This window comes from Entelurus aequoreus, linkage group LG01 (genome assembly GCF_033978785.1).
Source record: "Entelurus aequoreus isolate RoL-2023_Sb linkage group LG01, RoL_Eaeq_v1.1, whole genome shotgun sequence".
Taxonomy (NCBI): Eukaryota; Metazoa; Chordata; class Actinopteri; order Syngnathiformes; family Syngnathidae; genus Entelurus; species Entelurus aequoreus.
The window spans coordinates 77,670,059-77,688,248 of NC_084731.1; the positions used below are offsets into that span (position 1 = coordinate 77,670,059).

General features: G+C 37.3%; 1 protein-coding gene and 1 long non-coding RNA gene across 2 annotated transcripts in view; both read left to right on the forward strand.

Moving 5' to 3' along the window:
• LOC133649008 (interleukin-1 receptor accessory protein-like 1) overlaps window positions 1-3,111 on the forward strand; it is a 53,420-nt gene extending 50,309 nt beyond the window's left edge. The window contains exon 6 of the mRNA XM_062045712.1: window positions 1,247-3,111. Coding sequence (XP_061901696.1) covers window positions 1,247-1,974 — 728 coding nt within the window. The 3' untranslated portion in view covers window positions 1,975-3,111. The remainder of the gene's footprint in view (window positions 1-1,246) is intronic.
• A 2,933-nt stretch (window positions 3,112-6,044) lies between these two features.
• On the forward strand, window positions 6,045-15,723 carry LOC133657507 (uncharacterized). The gene is made up of 3 exons (XR_009827277.1): window positions 6,045-7,820; window positions 7,938-7,990; window positions 15,548-15,723. It is a non-coding gene; the product is annotated as an uncharacterized LOC133657507 (long non-coding RNA).
• The last annotated feature ends 2,467 nt before the right edge of the window (window positions 15,724-18,190 follow it).

Genomic DNA, 18,190 nt, shown 5'->3' on the forward strand with positions numbered 1-18,190 from the left:
AGACAAACTATTTATAGCAGCGCCTTTGATCACTGGCTTGTGTGCCAATGTTGACATAATTTACTGATCAGCTGCTCCCTCGTTTCCTTGCTCGTCAAACTTCATTCTAGATCATAAACCATACATCCCTAACCATGCCTGGTTAGGGATGTATTCCGACAAGTTGGTACACTTTGACAGCCAATTTAGACCCGGGAATGGCAAGAACGACACTAAAAGATGCTTGGTTCCACCCCCCTTTGTGAGTCATTCTTCATCTAAATGGGTATCCTAGCAGTCGGCATCCTAATGACAGCAGACAGTGTACAGTAAGTGATGTTTTATTATGTTTGTTGGCTCTCATGAAGTCTTCAATGTGTAATAATCAGTGATGTTTTTTTGAAAAAGTGAACATTGTGATGCGTTTTTTTAAATGAAAAAAAAGAAAAGGAAATATTAAATGTTATTATAAATGTGCCCTCTACTACATTACATATCATGTATACATGACCTTAAAGGAGGTGTTTGGATGTTTTTTTTAAGGGCTTTATAGGTGGAATAGAGCGGCTCCTATAAGTTCCATTGTAAGCGGACTTTTGATCGCAACTATTTAACATTTAGAAAGTGTTAAACAAAAATACATCCGTCATCACATCTTTCATATTGATCGTGAACAATAGGCAAAATTCCAAAAAAAAGTGCCGTTCTCTTTTAAAGGGCAGGATAGTGTATTAGTTGCATTGTTAGCTATCTCATATTTAACGACTTAGAATGCATTAAAAAAAGAAAAACATATTTATTTCTGTCTTACATAAGGATCGTGAATGATAGGAAAAATTCCCAAAAAAATTCCAGTTCCCTTTTAACACACAAAAGCACTGAAAATTGGTATAGTTAAGTACTGGTATCGATTCCCAGGTACAGAGGATTAGTACTGTATCGGTTTACATCTGCAAGCAACAACAGAGCCAAGTTTACAAACCCATCAACCGATTATGACCAGAAAAAGCAAACTTTAATGTGCTTAGTATAAATAAGAATCTGATTCACCACATTACTTAGTATAAATATGGCTAAAATGGGATTTATTGTTCTCGTTTTGGGTCCTTTGTATATGATTTTTGGACTCTTTTAGAGAAGAGATCTGCATCGCTTTCTAGCATTTTCTGCATAACTAAAACATCCCAATTGTCCAGAAATGTAATTGAATGGCCCTGCTTTCTGCTCTGGTGTACAGAAGAGTGAAGAGTGTGTGTTGTGTCCGTAGCTTACATCGAGGATGTTGCACGCTGCGTGGACCAGAGCAAGCGCCTCATCATTGTGCTGACGCCCAGCTACGTGGTGCGGAGGGGGTGGAGCATCTTTGAGCTGGAGACGCGTCTGCGCAACATGCTGGTGACGGGGGAGATCAAGGTCATCCTCATCGAGTGTGCCGAGTTGCGCGGCATCATGAACTACCAGGAAGTGGAGGCCCTCAAACACACCATCAAAATGCTGACGGTCATCAAGTGGCGCGGGCCGGCCAGCAACAAGCTGGACTCCAAGTTCTGGAAGCAGCTGCTGTACGAGATGCCGTTCAAGCGCACCGAGCCCCTGAGCATCTCCCACGAGCAAGCGCTGGATGTCAGCGAGCAGGGCCCCTTTGGCGAGCTCCAGGCGGTGTCGGCCATCTCCATGGCGGCGGCCACCTCCACCGCCATGGCGACGGCACACCCGGACTTGCGCTCCACTATCCACAACTCGTACCACACCCAGATGAGGCAGAAACACTACTACCGCACTTACGACTACGAGCTGGCACCGGGGGGCACTATGCCGCACCTGTCCTCCGGCAGAACCCAGCACACGTACTGCAACATCCCCATGACGCTCCTGAACGGACAGCGTCCGCAGTCCAAGTCCCCGCGGCAGCAGAGTTTGGAGGAAGGCCACGGCAACAACGCCATGCTGCCGCTGTTGCCCCGGGAGACCAGCATATCTAGCGTCATCTGGTGACCGAGCGCAGCTCTTGTCGTGTCTTATCAAAGCGGAAAAAGGAATAAGAAGCTGCTCCACGCCTGTAAAAAAAAAAAAAGATGTAAACATAAGCCAACGCCGGCGAACATGGCTGGGAAAGTGCCGGAATACAGGGTCCTGTACATAGCCTTTGTAATTCTTTGTAGCATTTCTTTTTGTCGATATCGTTTGGGACTTGGGTTTCTGAAGCAGCGTGTTTGCGTGCCAGTGTGTGTGTGTGTGTGCATCAAGGGAGGGGTCGGGTCTCCAGGAGCAACGTCTCCGCTGCTGCGCCCACTGAAAAGGACACAAACTCAGGAGTCACACACGCCCCGACGAGTGGGAGCGACACCCGAGAAACACGGTGCTAGGCTACCATCGCTCTTTCTACGACGATGACGTGGAACTCGTTGCTTACCTTGACATACGATTCTATCGCAGAAAAAAGCGGACGTATATTATTTTATGAAAAGAGTCTATTTTTGTAACAGAGGGTTATTCGCGGGTGATGTTAGCAGCGGAAGTCTAGTGATGAAATCACGGTATGTCTTACATAGCCAGATGGCCAATACAGTATTGATGTGCAAAAGTCTGAGGACATCTTAAGATTTGTTACCAGGAAGTCACAACTGTTAGCAGTGGTGTTGTTATTTAGCAGGGGTCCATGGAGGACAGCAACTTCTGGGACTCATACGGGAAAAATGCAATCCAATGGAGTCTTCAATAGACCAAATCGGTTTGGATATCACTTTGATACTTTCTGTAAAGCTGCAACGATTTAACCTGACTCTCGCCAGACCCTTTAGTTCGCTGAGGTCCACACAAGGGTCTGGGCTCGAAGGCATTGCAAAGTCCTTCAAGATAGCAAAAAATAATGAGCCAATCAGGATCGCCGGACGGGATTTCATAGATGTGACGTAGGGCCGAAGAGACTGTTTGATTCAAACAACAATGGTGGCACGCAGCGAGTTGTGTCATTGTGTCGTGTTCTGATATTGATTCTTCTATTGCAACTGTTTTGTCGAATCTATCGAATATTAATTCTTTAAAAGATGATCAGAGAACGGTTTTGAAGGCATTCTTCGGACCGGGTTTGGATTTCCCAGCGTCGCTCTCATCAGCGTCACGGGTTAATTTGGATGTGAGTCATTCAAGATAACGGACAAGTGGTTTATCCAATCACATGCAATGTTTTTTTTTTTACAAGGCCCCGCCTTCTGAAATACATCTCCTATTTAGAACTCCCAGATCCTTGTGTAGAGCTCAGCGAACTACATGGATCTGGCGAGAGTCAGGTTAGCAACAATTCAACTATGAACAATTTTTTATTTATATTGCCGTATTTTTTGGACTATAGAGCGCTGTGGGGTATAAGCCACACCCACTACATATTAGGGGGAAAATAATATTTTTCCATGTATTAGCCGCACCGGACTACAAGCCACAGATATATACGTCGTGAAATGAGTTAATTACACAGAAACATTTTTCGAAATGTTTATTTATTTACATACCTTAATTGTTTCCAAACAGTGTCTGTAACACAGCAGTAAAACGGCTGATAAAACAAAACAGAAGTCATCGTCATGGACCCAATAGATGCGGGAGCTAACTCTCTAATCAGCTAAACAAACTCAATAACTCCACAGTGATATTTTGGTCAATTTACTGAGGAATTGCAGTAAGTTAACCTTTAATTGCAAATTAAGTATATTAACACAGACACTTGTAAACATTTTAGCATATTCGCTAATGCTAACGACGCTGGCTTGATTGCATTATAATAGAACATACATGCACGAAAACGTTCCTACAGGCCTCACACATGGGACGATTTAGTAATCATGAATTGTTTTAGTTATATAGTAAAACGTTCAAACGTTGCTTGGCGTGATAAATGAAGAATCCTTTGGAGCAGAAACGCTTTGGACGATTGTACCTCCGGTTCAAAGGACAAAAAAGGAAAACATATTTTCATCCCGCAGCACTTGCAGTGAATACATTCCTCCAGAAGATGGCGCCATAGCATAAGCCATAAGACACTTTTGCAGTGTGAATACAAAACCCAAAAGCAGTGAAGTTGGCACGTTGTGTAAATGGTAAATAAAAACAGAATACAATGATTTGCAAATCCTTTTCAACTTCTATTCAATTGAATAGACTGCAAAGACAAGATACTTAACGTTCAAACTGAGAAACTATTTTTTTTTTTGCAATCATTAACTTAGAATTTAATGACAGCAACACATTGCAAAAAAGTTGGCACAGGGGCATTTTTACCACTGTGTTACATGGCCTTTCCTTTTAACAACACTGAGTAAACATTTGGGAACTGAGGAGACACATTTTTGAAGTTTTTCAAGTGGAATTCTTTCCCATTCTTGCTTGATGTACAGCTTAAGTTGTTCAACAGTCCGGGGGTCTCCGTTGTGGTATTTTAGGCTTCATAATGCGCCACACATTTTCAATGGGAGACAGGTCTGGACCTCAGGCAGGCCAATATATGTTGCTCCAAAACCTGTATGTAACTTTCAGCATTAATGGCGCCTTCACAGATGTGTAAGTTACCCATGTCTTGGGCACTAATACACCCCCATACCATCACAGATGCTGGCTTTTGAAATTTGCGCCTATAACAATCCGAATGGTTCTTTTCCTCTTTGGTCCGTGGGACACAACGTCCACAGTTTCCAAAAACAATTTGCATCAGTCCATCTTAGATGAGCTCGGGCCCAGCAAAGCCGGCGGCGTTTCTGGGTGTTGTTGATAAATGGCTTTCGCTTTGCATAGCAGAGTTTTAACTTGCACTTACAGATGTAGCGACCAACTGTAGTTACTGACAGTGATTTTCTGCAGTGTTCTTGAGCCCATGTGGTGATATCCTTTACACACTGATGTCGCTTTCAATCCCCGCCTGAGGGATTGAAAGTCACGGGCATTGCCGTTTACGTGCAGTGATTTCTCCAGATTCTCTGAATCTTTTGATGATATTACGGACCGTAGATGATGAAATCCCAAAATTCCTTGCAATAGCTCATTGAGAAATGTTGTTCTTAAAATGTTCGACAATTTGCTCACGCATTTGTTGACAAAGTGGTGTACCTCGCCCCATCCTTGTTTGTGAATGACTGAGCATTTCATGGAAGCTGTTTTTTTTTTTTTTTTTTTTTTTTTTTTTTTTTTTAATAATATCCTGCCCAGCTTCTCGGGCAAATCATATAGCAGATGTAGATGCCCATATCGGCTGTTCAGATTTACTTTACAAAAGAGAAGTGTAGGATACTTCTCTTGTTGCCTTACTTGTATTTTGACTTTATTAAATGTATTTATATTATCATTTGGTGCAGCCGGGCCGGAGCAGGAGGGGATAGAAAGAGAGAAAAAGGAAGACAGAGGGGGGAATTGTGGGGACAAGAGGGGGATTAGACAGAGAGACAAAAACAACAACAACAACAACAACAGAGCAACATCAGCAAATACGACATGTACAAATATGATGGTAAAAGTAATAGCAAATAAGCAGTTAGCGAAAATAAAAATAAAAATACAGAAATGACAATGAGCATTATTACACTAAAAATGGAGCAATATGAATACCAATAGAAATAGTGCTATTGATAATAAACAATACCAGTACTTTACCTTTATTATCAACAATACAATTGTTCAAATGCAACAATACATATACGTAATGATAACTTGAGATACGAAAGAATGCAGAAAAATGGAGGGGAAGAAAGAGAAGCAACCTTAACCTTGTAGATTGTTATAGTAACAATAGGTAAAGCTTTGTCAGTGTGCCATGTGTTATACCCAATGGAAGCTGTTTTTATACCCAATCATGGAAGCCACCTGTTCCCAATTAGCCTGTTCCAAATAAGTGTTTGTTGAGCATTTCTCCACTTTCTCTGTCTTTTTTGTCACTCGTGCCAGCTTTTATGAAACATGTTGCAGGCCTCAAATTCCAAATGAGCTAATATTTGCAAAAAAAATAACAAAGTTTACCAGTTGGAACATTAAGTATCTTGTCTTTGCAGTCTATTCAATTGAATATAGGTTGAAAAGGATTTGCAAATCATTGTATTCAGTTTTTATTCACGATTTACACAACGTGCCAACTTCACTGGTTTTGTACAAAATATGTTGGCGGTTAGCGATAAACAAATCCATAAATTAGCCGCGCCCGTTTTATAAGCCGCGGGGTCCAAAAAAAGCGTAGGAAAAAAGTAGCGGCTTGTAGTCCGAAAAATGGGGTAACTATTTATGACACTTATATTAAATATATGTCTTCAGTCCGTTTCGATATCAACACCCATCTCTAATCCTGCCTGCTGTATCGAGCTCGTCTACTATTGTTGGTTGTAAAGATCGTGTTGCCCTGAGACTTTTGCACTGTACTGTATTTTGTTGTATCCTACTACTACTACTACTAATAATAATAATAATAGGGGCGAGTTGTGACACTGTTAGCGCACCGCTGGTAGCACCTTGGAAGGGTTGGCAGCACCTGGATGCAACTATGCTGTTGATGATCGGGTCTGAGGAAAGCGTGTTGCCGCCCGCTCCTGGTTCCTGCTGTGGGACTCGGGCTAAACCAGCACTCCTTCCTAGAGGACAGCTCCGTGAAGCCCAGCACCAACTTGTCTTGCCAGCAGGACACAGGCCAGTTACACAATAGGGCTTTGACCTTTGAACTCAGGACCATGTTATGTGTTGTCGTGAGTTTACCGTGCGGGGAAAAAAAAAGCAGGACTCCGTCGTGTCACGGCTCCATCCGGCACCAACAGGAGCAATCGCTATGGCAACAGTCAAACTGATCTGTGTTCTACTTCATCCCAAAGGTGTTTGACAGGGTTGAGGTCAGGGCTCTCAACTTCTTCCACATCCAACTCATAATGATAACGATCGGGACACTTGACTCGCTCGAGTCACGGGGCGCGTGCAAGTTCGTACATTGAGTCGAACGCCGTTTGGAACATGTTGGCTGGTCTCCTTTTTTTTTGGATTAAGCTAGCGGTCGCAGGGGCGAGTAAGTGAGGGAGTTAACGGAGACCAGTACCCGCGAGTCAGGTTTGGTTGAACAAGAGCAGTGGTTCTCAAACTTTTTTTTACCAAGTATCACCTCGGAAACCACTTGGCTCTCCAAGAAACGCCCTAATGACCATTAATAAAATACAGTAGCGTAGTAGGGCGAAGTATTCATTAAAAACAAGTCAGGGTTTTATTTAAACAAGTATATTCAATATTTTTGCCCCCGGTTTGAAAAGTAACACTGTGTTTGAATACAGGAAAACAAAACACTACTTTAATCAAGTTATTCTTTGGCGTACCACTAGATGGAGCCCACGTACCACAGTTTGAGAATCACTGGTCTGGACTGTCAAACAATGAGCTGTTAAGAACCAGGCGTATGATATTTCCATCCTCTCGATACATGACTGAGCAAACACAAAGAGGACACGTCCTGCACTGGGCCGGATGACGTGCGTCCTCACAGCCATGCGGGGGCGCTGTTTTGCCAGTTTGTTTTTTTCCTCCCAACAGTGCTGCTAGTTTTTAATGAAGGTAAAACTGAATTATGAATTATACCTTACACAAGTGATATTTCAAACGATACGGACAAGGAGTGATACTGTGTATTTTGATACCTCGATGTGTGTGTCACTTTAAAAGACAAAAACAAAAAAAACAACACCACGTGACCGATACAGCTGCTTTGTCATTTGACTGTTTTTATCAGAGGGCGCTTCTGAGCGTGCGAGCGACAGCTCGTACGGCAAGGAGTGGCGTGCTGCTTTTGACATCGGTTTACATGACAGAGTTTGGATTTGATATCGCCAAATAAGGTAACATTTCCTGTTTACAATTTGGCTCATTTCAGATTCTTTTCTGCACAGATATTTGCTCTTAAAAAAAACAATCATATTTGCTATCAATTCTATTTGCTTTTTTGACTCCAGCAGATGGTGCCATTACGAAACACCAACACAGTGTCAGTGCAGCGTCAATACAGCCAGTGAGTGTGCCACACACTCACTTATCCAACACTACTGTACACAATCTTTGGCCATTGTTAGTCATGAGCGACATCAAATTGGCTTTATCCGATATTGTTCCTCTAAATCAGGGGTCACCAACCTTTTTGAAACCAAGAGCTACTTTTTGGGTAGTGATTAATGCGAAGGGCTACCAGTTTGATACACACTTAAATAAATTGCCAGAAATAGCCAATTTGCTCAATTCACCTTTAACTCTATGTTATTATTAATAATTAATGATATTTACACTTAATTGAACGGTTTAAAAGAGGAGAAAACACGAAAAAAAAATAAAAAAATTTGAAACATAGTTTATCTTCAATTTCGACTCTCTAAAATTCAAAATTCAACCGAAAAAAAGAAGAGAAAAACTAGCTAACTCGAATCTTTTTGAAAAAATTTAAAAAATAATTTATGGAACATCATTACTAATTTTTCCTGATTAAGATTAATTTTAGAATTTTGATGACATGTTTTAAATAGGTTAAAATCCAATCTGCACTTTGTTAGAATATATAACAAATTGGACCAAGCTATATTTCTAACAAAGACAAATCATTATTTCTTCTAGATTTTCCAGAACAAACATTTTAAAAGAAATTCAAAAAACTTTGAAATAAGATTAAAATTTGATTCTACAGATTTTCTAGATTTTCCAGAATAATTTTTTTGAATTTTAATGATAATAGGTTTGAAGAAGTATTTCACAAATATTCTTCGTCGAAAAAACAGAAGCTAATATGAAGAATTAAATTAAAATGTATTTATTATTCTTTACAATAATAATAAAAAAATGTACTTGAACATTGATTTAAATTGTCAGGAAAGAAGAGGAAGGAAATTAAAAGGTAAATCGGTATATGTGTTTAAAAATCCTAAAATCATTTTTAAGATTGGATTTTTTCTCTAAAATCGTCTTTCTGAAAGTTATAAGAAGCAAAGTAAAAAAATTAATGAATTTATTTAAACAAGTGAAGACCAAGTCTTTAAAATATTTTCTTGGATTTTCAAATTCTATTTGAGTTTTGTCTCTCTTAGAATTAAAAATGTCGGGCAAAGTGAGACCAGATTGCTAGTAAATAAATACAATTTAAAAAATAGAGGCAGCTCACTGGTAAGTGCTGCTATTTGAGCTATTTTTAGAACAGGCCAGCGGGCTACTCATCTGGTCCTTACGGGCTACCTGGTGCCCGCGGGCACCGCGTTGGTGACCCCTGCTCTAAATAATTTTCATCTTCCGGTGCGATCATTTGTCATTCAAATTGAGTTTAGTCTCAAATTCAAATTCAGGTTGCAAACAGGAAGTAGAATTGCAGTTCAAATTTGAATTCAAGGATGTAAAAATGTCATTCCATTTAATATTATTGGTACAGTATATTCCATACATGATAATTTTACATATTTGATAGTATTGCCCTGCACCTTTTGTTTCTTCAACTTTTTGGTCTAAAAGATGGAGTTTTGTTTACCTCATGTACACATTATATTTTAATGACAGCAGATATAATAAAGAATAAAAGCATCTATTAATCAGATCATTAAATTCTAAGTATTTAAACTTTTTAATGAGGGAAAATGATGGAAGCATACTTCATTCCCCAGAATACTTTTCTTAATCCATATATTGTCTCATTCGAGTGCCCGTATTTTTAATATATAGGGCAATTATTACTTTTTTGTAAATTCTCCGAATTGCAAAGAATCTAATTCTTCTTGTATTTCAAACTCAATATCCTGTGGGGTGGATTCACTCGAATTTCACATTCCAATTCGTACAAATATATTGAATTGAATTCCTCATTTACAATTGTCCCCCGACCTGCTGCGGAGAGAACCAACAGATATAAAAGTCAAGATATGTGACGGTTGAGTTTGCCGTTTGGCTTCCTGAGAGAGAAAGGTGGATAAGAAAAAAGTATGTCAAAATACTTACAAGTTCGGCTGAATCCCAATCCTGCCCAAGTCCTTCCCCCTCCATTTTAGGACCAAGACGCAGTGGCAGGAAACACGCCCTTAGAAATGATACACCACTCATTATATATATGTGATTATTATTATTAGTAGTAGTATTAGACAAATAATAAGCTATAAAAAGGAAACATTACAATATTCAGAAGCTATAATGTGTACCATAGTTGCGTAGGTAACTTGTATGATGATCTATAGAAAGAAAAAAACATGCTAAACAAGGCTAATGTAAATTCTGAAGGTAAATCTACCTTCTAATCTAATCTACCAGCTGTTTATTCACACAGGAAATGTAGTAAATTGTAGTGAAGTCTATTTTGCTGGTCTGACATCGTAGTTTTTTTTTGCTAAAGTCGCGTTAGCTAGTTCCTAATACAAATGATTTTAAAAGAAAAATATTCTAAACATTGTTCGTGTACATTTCTCAAAAGCAGATTTTCTGTCTAATTATTCATTAAATGTGATTAATTGTAGTAAAGTCCATGTTTTGCTAGTATGACATTTGTAGTTTGCTAGCTACAGCTGTGTTAGCTAGCTCCCAAGACCAGCGATTTTAAAATTAAAATAATATTCTAAACACGACTAATGTAAATTCCGAAAACAAATTAACTGTCTAATCTTTCATGAAATGTAGTAAAATTGTAGTGAAGTCAGTTTGCTGCTAATGTGACATTGTAGTTTTCTTGTTAAAGTTGCGTTAGCTAGCTCCTAAAACAAATTATTTTCAGAGAAAAAGATTCCAATTATGGTTTGTGTAAATTCCTAAAAGCAGATTATCAGTCTAATCATTCATGAAATGTGGTTAATTATAGTAAAGTCCATGTTTTGCTATTATGACATTTGTAGTTTGCTAGCTACAGCTGTGTTAGCTAGCTCCCAAGACAGGCGATTTTAAAATAAAAACATTTTAAACACGGCTAATGTAAATTCCGAAAACAAATTAACTGCCTAATCTTTCATGAAATGTAGTAAAATTGTAGTGAAGCCAGTTTGCTGCTAGTCTGACATTGTAGTTTGTTTTTTTTGTTTTTGCTAAAGTCGCGTTAGCTAGCTCCTAAAACAAGTGATTTTTAAAAGAAAAAGATTCCAAACATGGCTTGTGTAAATTCTTAAAAGCAGATTTTCTGTGTAATCATTCATGAAATGTGGTTAATTGTAGTAAAGTTCATGTTTTGCTAGTATGACATTTGTAGTTTGCTAGCTACAGCTGTGTTAGCTAGCTCCCAAGACAAGCGATTTTAAAATAAAAACAACATTCTAAACACGGCTAATGTAAATTCCGAAAACAAATTAACTGCCTAATCTTTCATGAAATGTAGTAAAATTGTAGTGAAGCCAGTTTGCTGCTAGTCTGACATTGTAGTTTGTTTTTGTTTTTTTTGCTAAAGTCGCGTTAGCTAGCTCCTAAAACAAGTGATTTTAAAAGAAAAAGATTCCAAACATGGCTTGTGTAAATTCTTAAAAGCAGATTTTCTGTGTAATCATTCATGAAATGTGGTTAATTGTAGTAAACTCCATGTTTTGCTAGTATGACATTTGTAGTTTGCTAGCTACAGCTGTGTTAGCTAGCTCCCAAGACAAGCGATTTTAAAATTAAAATAACATTCTAAACACGACTAATGTAAATTCCGAAAACAAATTAACTGCCTAATCTTTCATGAAATGTAGTAAAATTGTAGTGAAGCGGTTTGCTGCTAGTCTGACATTGTAGTTTGTTTGTTTTTTTGCTAAAGTTGCGTTAGCTAGCTCCTAAAACAAGTGATTTTAAGAGAAAAAGATTCCAAACATGGTTTGTGTAAATTCTTAAAAGCAGATTAGCTGTCTAATCATTCATGAAATGTGGTTAATTGTAGTAAAGTTCATGTTTTGCTAGTATGACATTTGTAGTTCGCTAGCTACAGCTGTGTTAGCTAGCTCCAAAGACAAGCGATTTTAAAATTAAAATAACATTCTAAACACGACTGATGTAAATTCCGAAAACAAATTAACTGCCTAATCTTTCATGAAATGTAGTAAAATTGTAGTGAAGCGCAGTTTGCTGCTAGTCTGACATTGTAGTTTGTTTGGTTTTTGCTAAAGTTGCGTTAGCTAGCTCCTAAAACAAGTGATTTTAAAAGAAAAAGATTCCAAACATGGTTTGTGTAAATTCTTAAAAGCAGATTAGCTGTCTAATCATTCATGAAATGTGGTTAATTGTAGTAAACTCCATGTTTTGCTAGTATGACATTTGTAGTTTGCTAGCTACAGCTGTGTTAGCTAGCTCCCAAGACAAGCGATTTTAAAAGTAAAATAACATTCTAAACACGACTAATGTAAATTCCGAAAACAAATTAACTGCCTAATCTTTCATGAAATGTAGTAAAATTGTAGTGAAGCCAGTTTGCTGCTAGTCTGACATTGTCGTTTGTTTGTTTTTTGCTAAAGTCGCGTCAGCTAGTTCTTAAAACAAATGGTTTTAAAAGAAAAAGATTTAAACATGGCTTGTGTAAATTCTTAAAAGCAGATTTTCTGTCTAATCATTCATGAAATGTGGTTAATTGTGGTAAAGTTCATGTTTTGCTAGTATGACTTTTGTAGTTTGCTAGCTACAGCTGTGTTAGCTAGCTCCCAAAACAAGCGATTTTAAAATTAAAATATCATTCTAAACACGACTAATGTAAATTCCGAAAACAAATTAACTGCCTAATCTTTCATGAAATGTAGTAAAATTGTAGTGAAGCCAGTTTGCTGCTAGTCTGACATTGTAGTTTGTTTTTTTTGTTTTTGCTAAAGTCGCGTTAGCTAGCTCCTAAAACAAGTGATTTTTAAAAGAAAAAGATTCCAAACATGGCTTGTGTAAATTCTTAAAAGCAGATTTTCTGTGTAATCATTCATGAAATGTGGTTAATTGTAGTAAAGTTCATGTTTTGCTAGTATGACATTTGTAGTTTGCTAGCTACAGCTGTGTTAGCTAGCTCCCAAGACAAGCGATTTTAAAATAAAAACAACATTCTAAACACGGCTAATGTAAATTCCGAAAACAAATTAACTGCCTAATCTTTCATGAAATGTAGTAAAATTGTAGTGAAGCCAGTTTGCTGCTAGTCTGACATTGTAGTTTGTTTTTGTTTTTTTTGCTAAAGTCGCGTTAGCTAGCTCCTAAAACAAGTGATTTTAAAAGAAAAAGATTCCAAACATGGCTTGTGTAAATTCTTAAAAGCAGATTTTCTGTGTAATCATTCATGAAATGTGGTTAATTGTAGTAAACTCCATGTTTTGCTAGTATGACATTTGTAGTTTGCTAGCTACAGCTGTGTTAGCTAGCTCCCAAGACAAGCGATTTTAAAATAAAAACAACATTCTAAACACGGCTAATGTAAATTCCGAAAACAAATTAACTGCCTAATCTTTCATGAAATGTAGTAAAATTGTAGTGAAGCGGTTTGCTGCTAGTCTGACATTGTAGTTTGTTTGTTTTTTTGCTAAAGTTGCGTTAGCTAGCTCCTAAAACAAGTGATTTTAAGAGAAAAAGATTCCAAACATGGTTTGTGTAAATTCTTAAAAGCAGATTAGCTGTCTAATCATTCATGAAATGTGGTTAATTGTAGTAAAGTTCATGTTTTGCTAGTATGACATTTGTAGTTCGCTAGCTACAGCTGTGTTAGCTAGCTCCAAAGACAAGCGATTTTAAAATTAAAATAACATTCTAAACACGACTGATGTAAATTCCGAAAACAAATTAACTGCCTAATCTTTCATGAAATGTAGTAAAATTGTAGTGAAGCGCAGTTTGCTGCTAGTCTGACATTGTAGTTTGTTTGTTTTTTGCTAAAGTTGCGTTAGCTAGCTCCTAAAACAAGTGATTTTAAAAGAAAAAGATTCCAAACATGGTTTGTGTAAATTCTTAAAAGCAGATTAGCTGTCTAATCATTCATGAAATGTGGTTAATTGTAGTAAACTCCATGTTTTGCTAGTATGACATTTGTAGTTTGCTAGCTACAGCTGTGTTAGCTAGCTCCCAAGACAAGCGATTTTAAAAGTAAAATAACATTCTAAACACGACTAATGTAAATTCCGAAAACAAATTAACTGCCTAATCTTTCATGAAATGTAGTAAAATTGTAGTGAAGCCAGTTTGCTGCTAGTCTGACATTGTCGTTTGTTTGTTTTTTGCTAAAGTCGCGTCAGCTAGTTCTTAAAACAAATGGTTTTAAAAGAAAAAGATTTAAACATGGCTTGTGTAAATTCTTAAAAGCAGATTTTCTGTCTAATCATTCATGAAATGTGGTTAATTGTGGTAAAGTTCATGTTTTGCTAGTATGACTTTTGTAGTTTGCTAGCTACAGCTGTGTTAGCTAGCTCCCAAAACAAGCGATTTTAAAATTAAAATATCATTCTAAACACGACTAATGTAAATTCCGAAAACAAATTAACTGCCTAATCTTTCATGAAATGTAGTAAAATTGTAGTGAAGCCAGTTTGCTGCTAGTCTGACATTGTCATTTGTTTGTTTTTTGCTAAAGTCGCGTTAGCTAGTTCTTAAAACAAATGGTTTTAAAAGAAAAAGATTTAAACATGGCTTGTGCAAATTCTTAAAAGCAGATTTTCTGTCTAATCATTCATGAAATGTGGTTAATTGTGGTAAAGTTCATGTTTTGCTAGTATGACTTTTGTAGTTTGCTAGCTACAGCTGTGTTAGCTAGCTCCCAAGTCAAGCGACTTTAAAATATAAAACAACATTCTAAACACGGCTAATGTAAATTCCGAAAACAAATTGTCTAATCTTTCATGAAATGTAGTAAATTGTAGTAAGGTCAGTTTGCTGCTAGTCTGACATTGTAGTTTTCTTGTTAGCTAGCTCCTAAAACAAGTGATTTTAAAACAAAAGTCTGTTTGCGAGTTGTCTGACATTGTAGTTTACTAGCTACAGCTGCGTTAGCTACCTTGTATGACTAATGGTTTTAAAATAAAAGCATTCTTAACATGGCAAATGTAATTTCTGAAAGTAGATTAGCTGTCTAATCATTCATGACATGTAGTCAATTGTATTGAAGTCTAATTGCTGCTCGTTTACTAGCGACTGCTGCGTTAGCTAGCTCGCATTATGAGCTTTAGTCAAACAAAATCCAAAACCTGGCAATGTTTCCGTAACGTAACAAATGATTGAATACCTGATAAAAACAAGAGTGTCATTACCATAAAAATCAGCAATTAAACCTTCTCTTAACCCTAAAAGACAATTTGGACACCACTTGCTGGACGTGAACGCACAAGACTGAGGGCGAAGGCTAAGAAGGTCCACGGGGAGAATTGGGATTCAGCCTGGATTCAAGTGAAAGTTGTTTTAGTTATTGTTCTCTATTTCCTGCTTTTGTCATCTTTCTCACTAAAATGCAACAACGGGACAGATATATTTTGTCTTTAGCGGTCAACTGTTTGAATGATAAAAAAGCAGAAAGGATGGCGGTCGTGCACACATGACTAAAACATACAAAGATGAAGACTTGGAAGAAGACAATCGAGCATTATGGGGGGAGTTCAAAAGTCACCTCGTTGGAAGAGGACGCCCCTTTTTTTTCTTTTCACAGTGGATATTTGTGGTGACACGGCTGTGATGAAGAGGAGTAAAAATGACAAATATATAGCACACAATGAATCCCAGGCACTTTCACTACAGCGCAGAGCCAGTGGTCTCTTCTCTTTGTTTGTTTTCTATCATGTATATGCAATGTTCATGAAAACAGATGTTATTCATTAAAAAAAATTTAAAAAACACCATCCGAGTCATTTGTGTGTGAAAGAAGAGTCGTGTGTAACCTTTCTCCTCTCTTATATATGTATGTTTCACATATTGTATGGTTTATGCTTCCTGAGTTATTTACCATCACACAGGTAAATAGTATGTAGTTCGCCAAGCTCCACACAAGGATCTGGGATCGAGGGCAATGCAAACTCATTCAAGAAATAATGAACCTAACAGGATCGCCGGGCGGGATTTCAAAGATGTGACGTAGTGATTCTGCTTTTGCAACTGTTTTGTCCAATCCATCAATCTACTGACATTGTTGCGTTGTTTCAGTAAAAGTTGTCCAACTTTTCGCTCTGGCGTTATCCAATATGTCGGCTGTTCTGTTTTGGATTTCCCAGCGTCGCTCTCATCAGCGTCACGGGTTGATTTGGATGTGAGTGGTTGGAAGTAGCACGTCATTCAAGATAACGGACAAGTGGTTTATCCAATCACATGCAATTATTTTGTTTACAAGGCCCCGCCTTGTAAAATACATCTCCTATTGAGAGGTCCCAGATCCTTGTGTGGAGCTCAGCGACCTACAAGGATCTGGCGAGAGTCAGGTTAGGAGAGTACCACACTACATTTACTTTTTAAAAACAATTCTACTTGTCACATTAGTTTTAATGCAACATTCGTTTTGGAGTTGCTTATTTTTCTGAAGTAGAAACACTTTTCATTCGGATCATGTGTATTTATTTATTTCTAATATGATTACTGCAAGCAAAAACATTAATTTTGGGTTGTTGGAGATACTTCTTCCAGCGGGCACTGTCAAATGACTGACATCCAGCCCAACCACACCTTGTCAAAATCTCCCCAAAATGACGTTTCATGAGTTTGTGCTGCAAACATTTTTGTCCAACTATTATAGTTTACATATGAACGTTTTATAGTTTATATGTTAACGTTTATTGTTCATAACCACCGTTTTAAGATATCATAAAAAATAGTTCCAGGCGTTTGTGCTGCAAATATTTGTGTCTAATTATAATAGTTTTAATGTTAACGTTGTATAGTTTTTATTTAACGAACATTTATTATTCATAACCAGCCCACCCCCCGACCATGTCAAAATGTCCCCAAACAAACATTCCATTCATTTGTGCTGCAATTTTTATTGTCTATTATAGGTTTTTTTTATGTTAAAGTTTTAGTTTTTATGTTAACATTTATTCCTAACCAGCCCCCCCACCTTGTCAAAATGTCCCCAAACTTGTTCCAAACATTTGTGCTGCAATTTTTTTTGTCTAATTATCATAGTGTTCATGTTTTTAATGTTTATTATTCATAAGCAGATCCCCATCTCGTCAAAATGTCCCCAAACTGACGTCCCTTTTGTTAGTACTACGTTTGTAATGCACATTTTTGTGGTCTATCGTACTTTTTATGCTCATGTTTTATAGTTTTTATGTTATTAACACGTTAAAAGTTTTGATTATTGTTTATTATTCACAACCAGCCCACCCCCTTGTTGAAATATCCTCAAACAAACATCCCATTTGTTTGTGCTATGTTTGTGCTGCAATTTATTTTTTGCTAATAGTTTTTTATGTACATTTAATAGTTTTTATGTTAACTATTTACAATGTGTTTATTATTCATAACCAGCTCACCCCCCGCCTTGTCAAAATATAGTTTTTGCTGTCATTGCAAAGATTAAAATACCACTGCCACTTGTGTGTACTACTTTTGTGCTGTTAAAACTTTCGTTTCTGCCGGTTAGTTCTGAAGTTATTCAAAAATATATTTCCTGACTAGTGATGTCATCAAGCCCCCCCACCTTGTCAAAATGTCCCCAAACTGACGTACCATTAGTTTGTGCTGCAATTGTTTTTTCCTATTAATAGTTTTTATGTAATTAACGTTTATTGTTCATAACCAGCCCTCCACCTCATCAAAATGTCCCCAAACTGACATCCCATTAGTTTGTGCTGCAATTGTTTTTGTCTATTATAGTTTAAATGTTAACGTTTTTTTGTTTTTGTTAATGTTTATTATTCATAACCCGCCCCCCACCTCGTCAACATATCCCCAAACTGACGTCCTTTTTGTTAGTGCTACGTTTGTACTGCATATTTTTATTGTCTATCATAGTTTTTATTTTAATGTTTTATAATTTTTATGTTAACGTTTTATATGTTTATGTTATTAACATGTATTAATCCATATTAGCTTACCTGTCCTGGTGGTGTCCTAATACTTCTATGAAGTGTCCCACTTGCATTTCGCCGTAATAAAACATTCAATGCGTATTGGTGTTTAACACCGATAATCAATAAATGTACTCATTGTTTTTAAATCTGGAACCGTATTTACAAGACCACACTTGTAAATGCCACTTTATTGGGATTATGTTGACGGCATAGGCGTGGCTCTTAATCAAAAAAGCAACCATACAAGTGAAGCACTGCCATCTAGTGGACACTTTGTCTTCCTACAC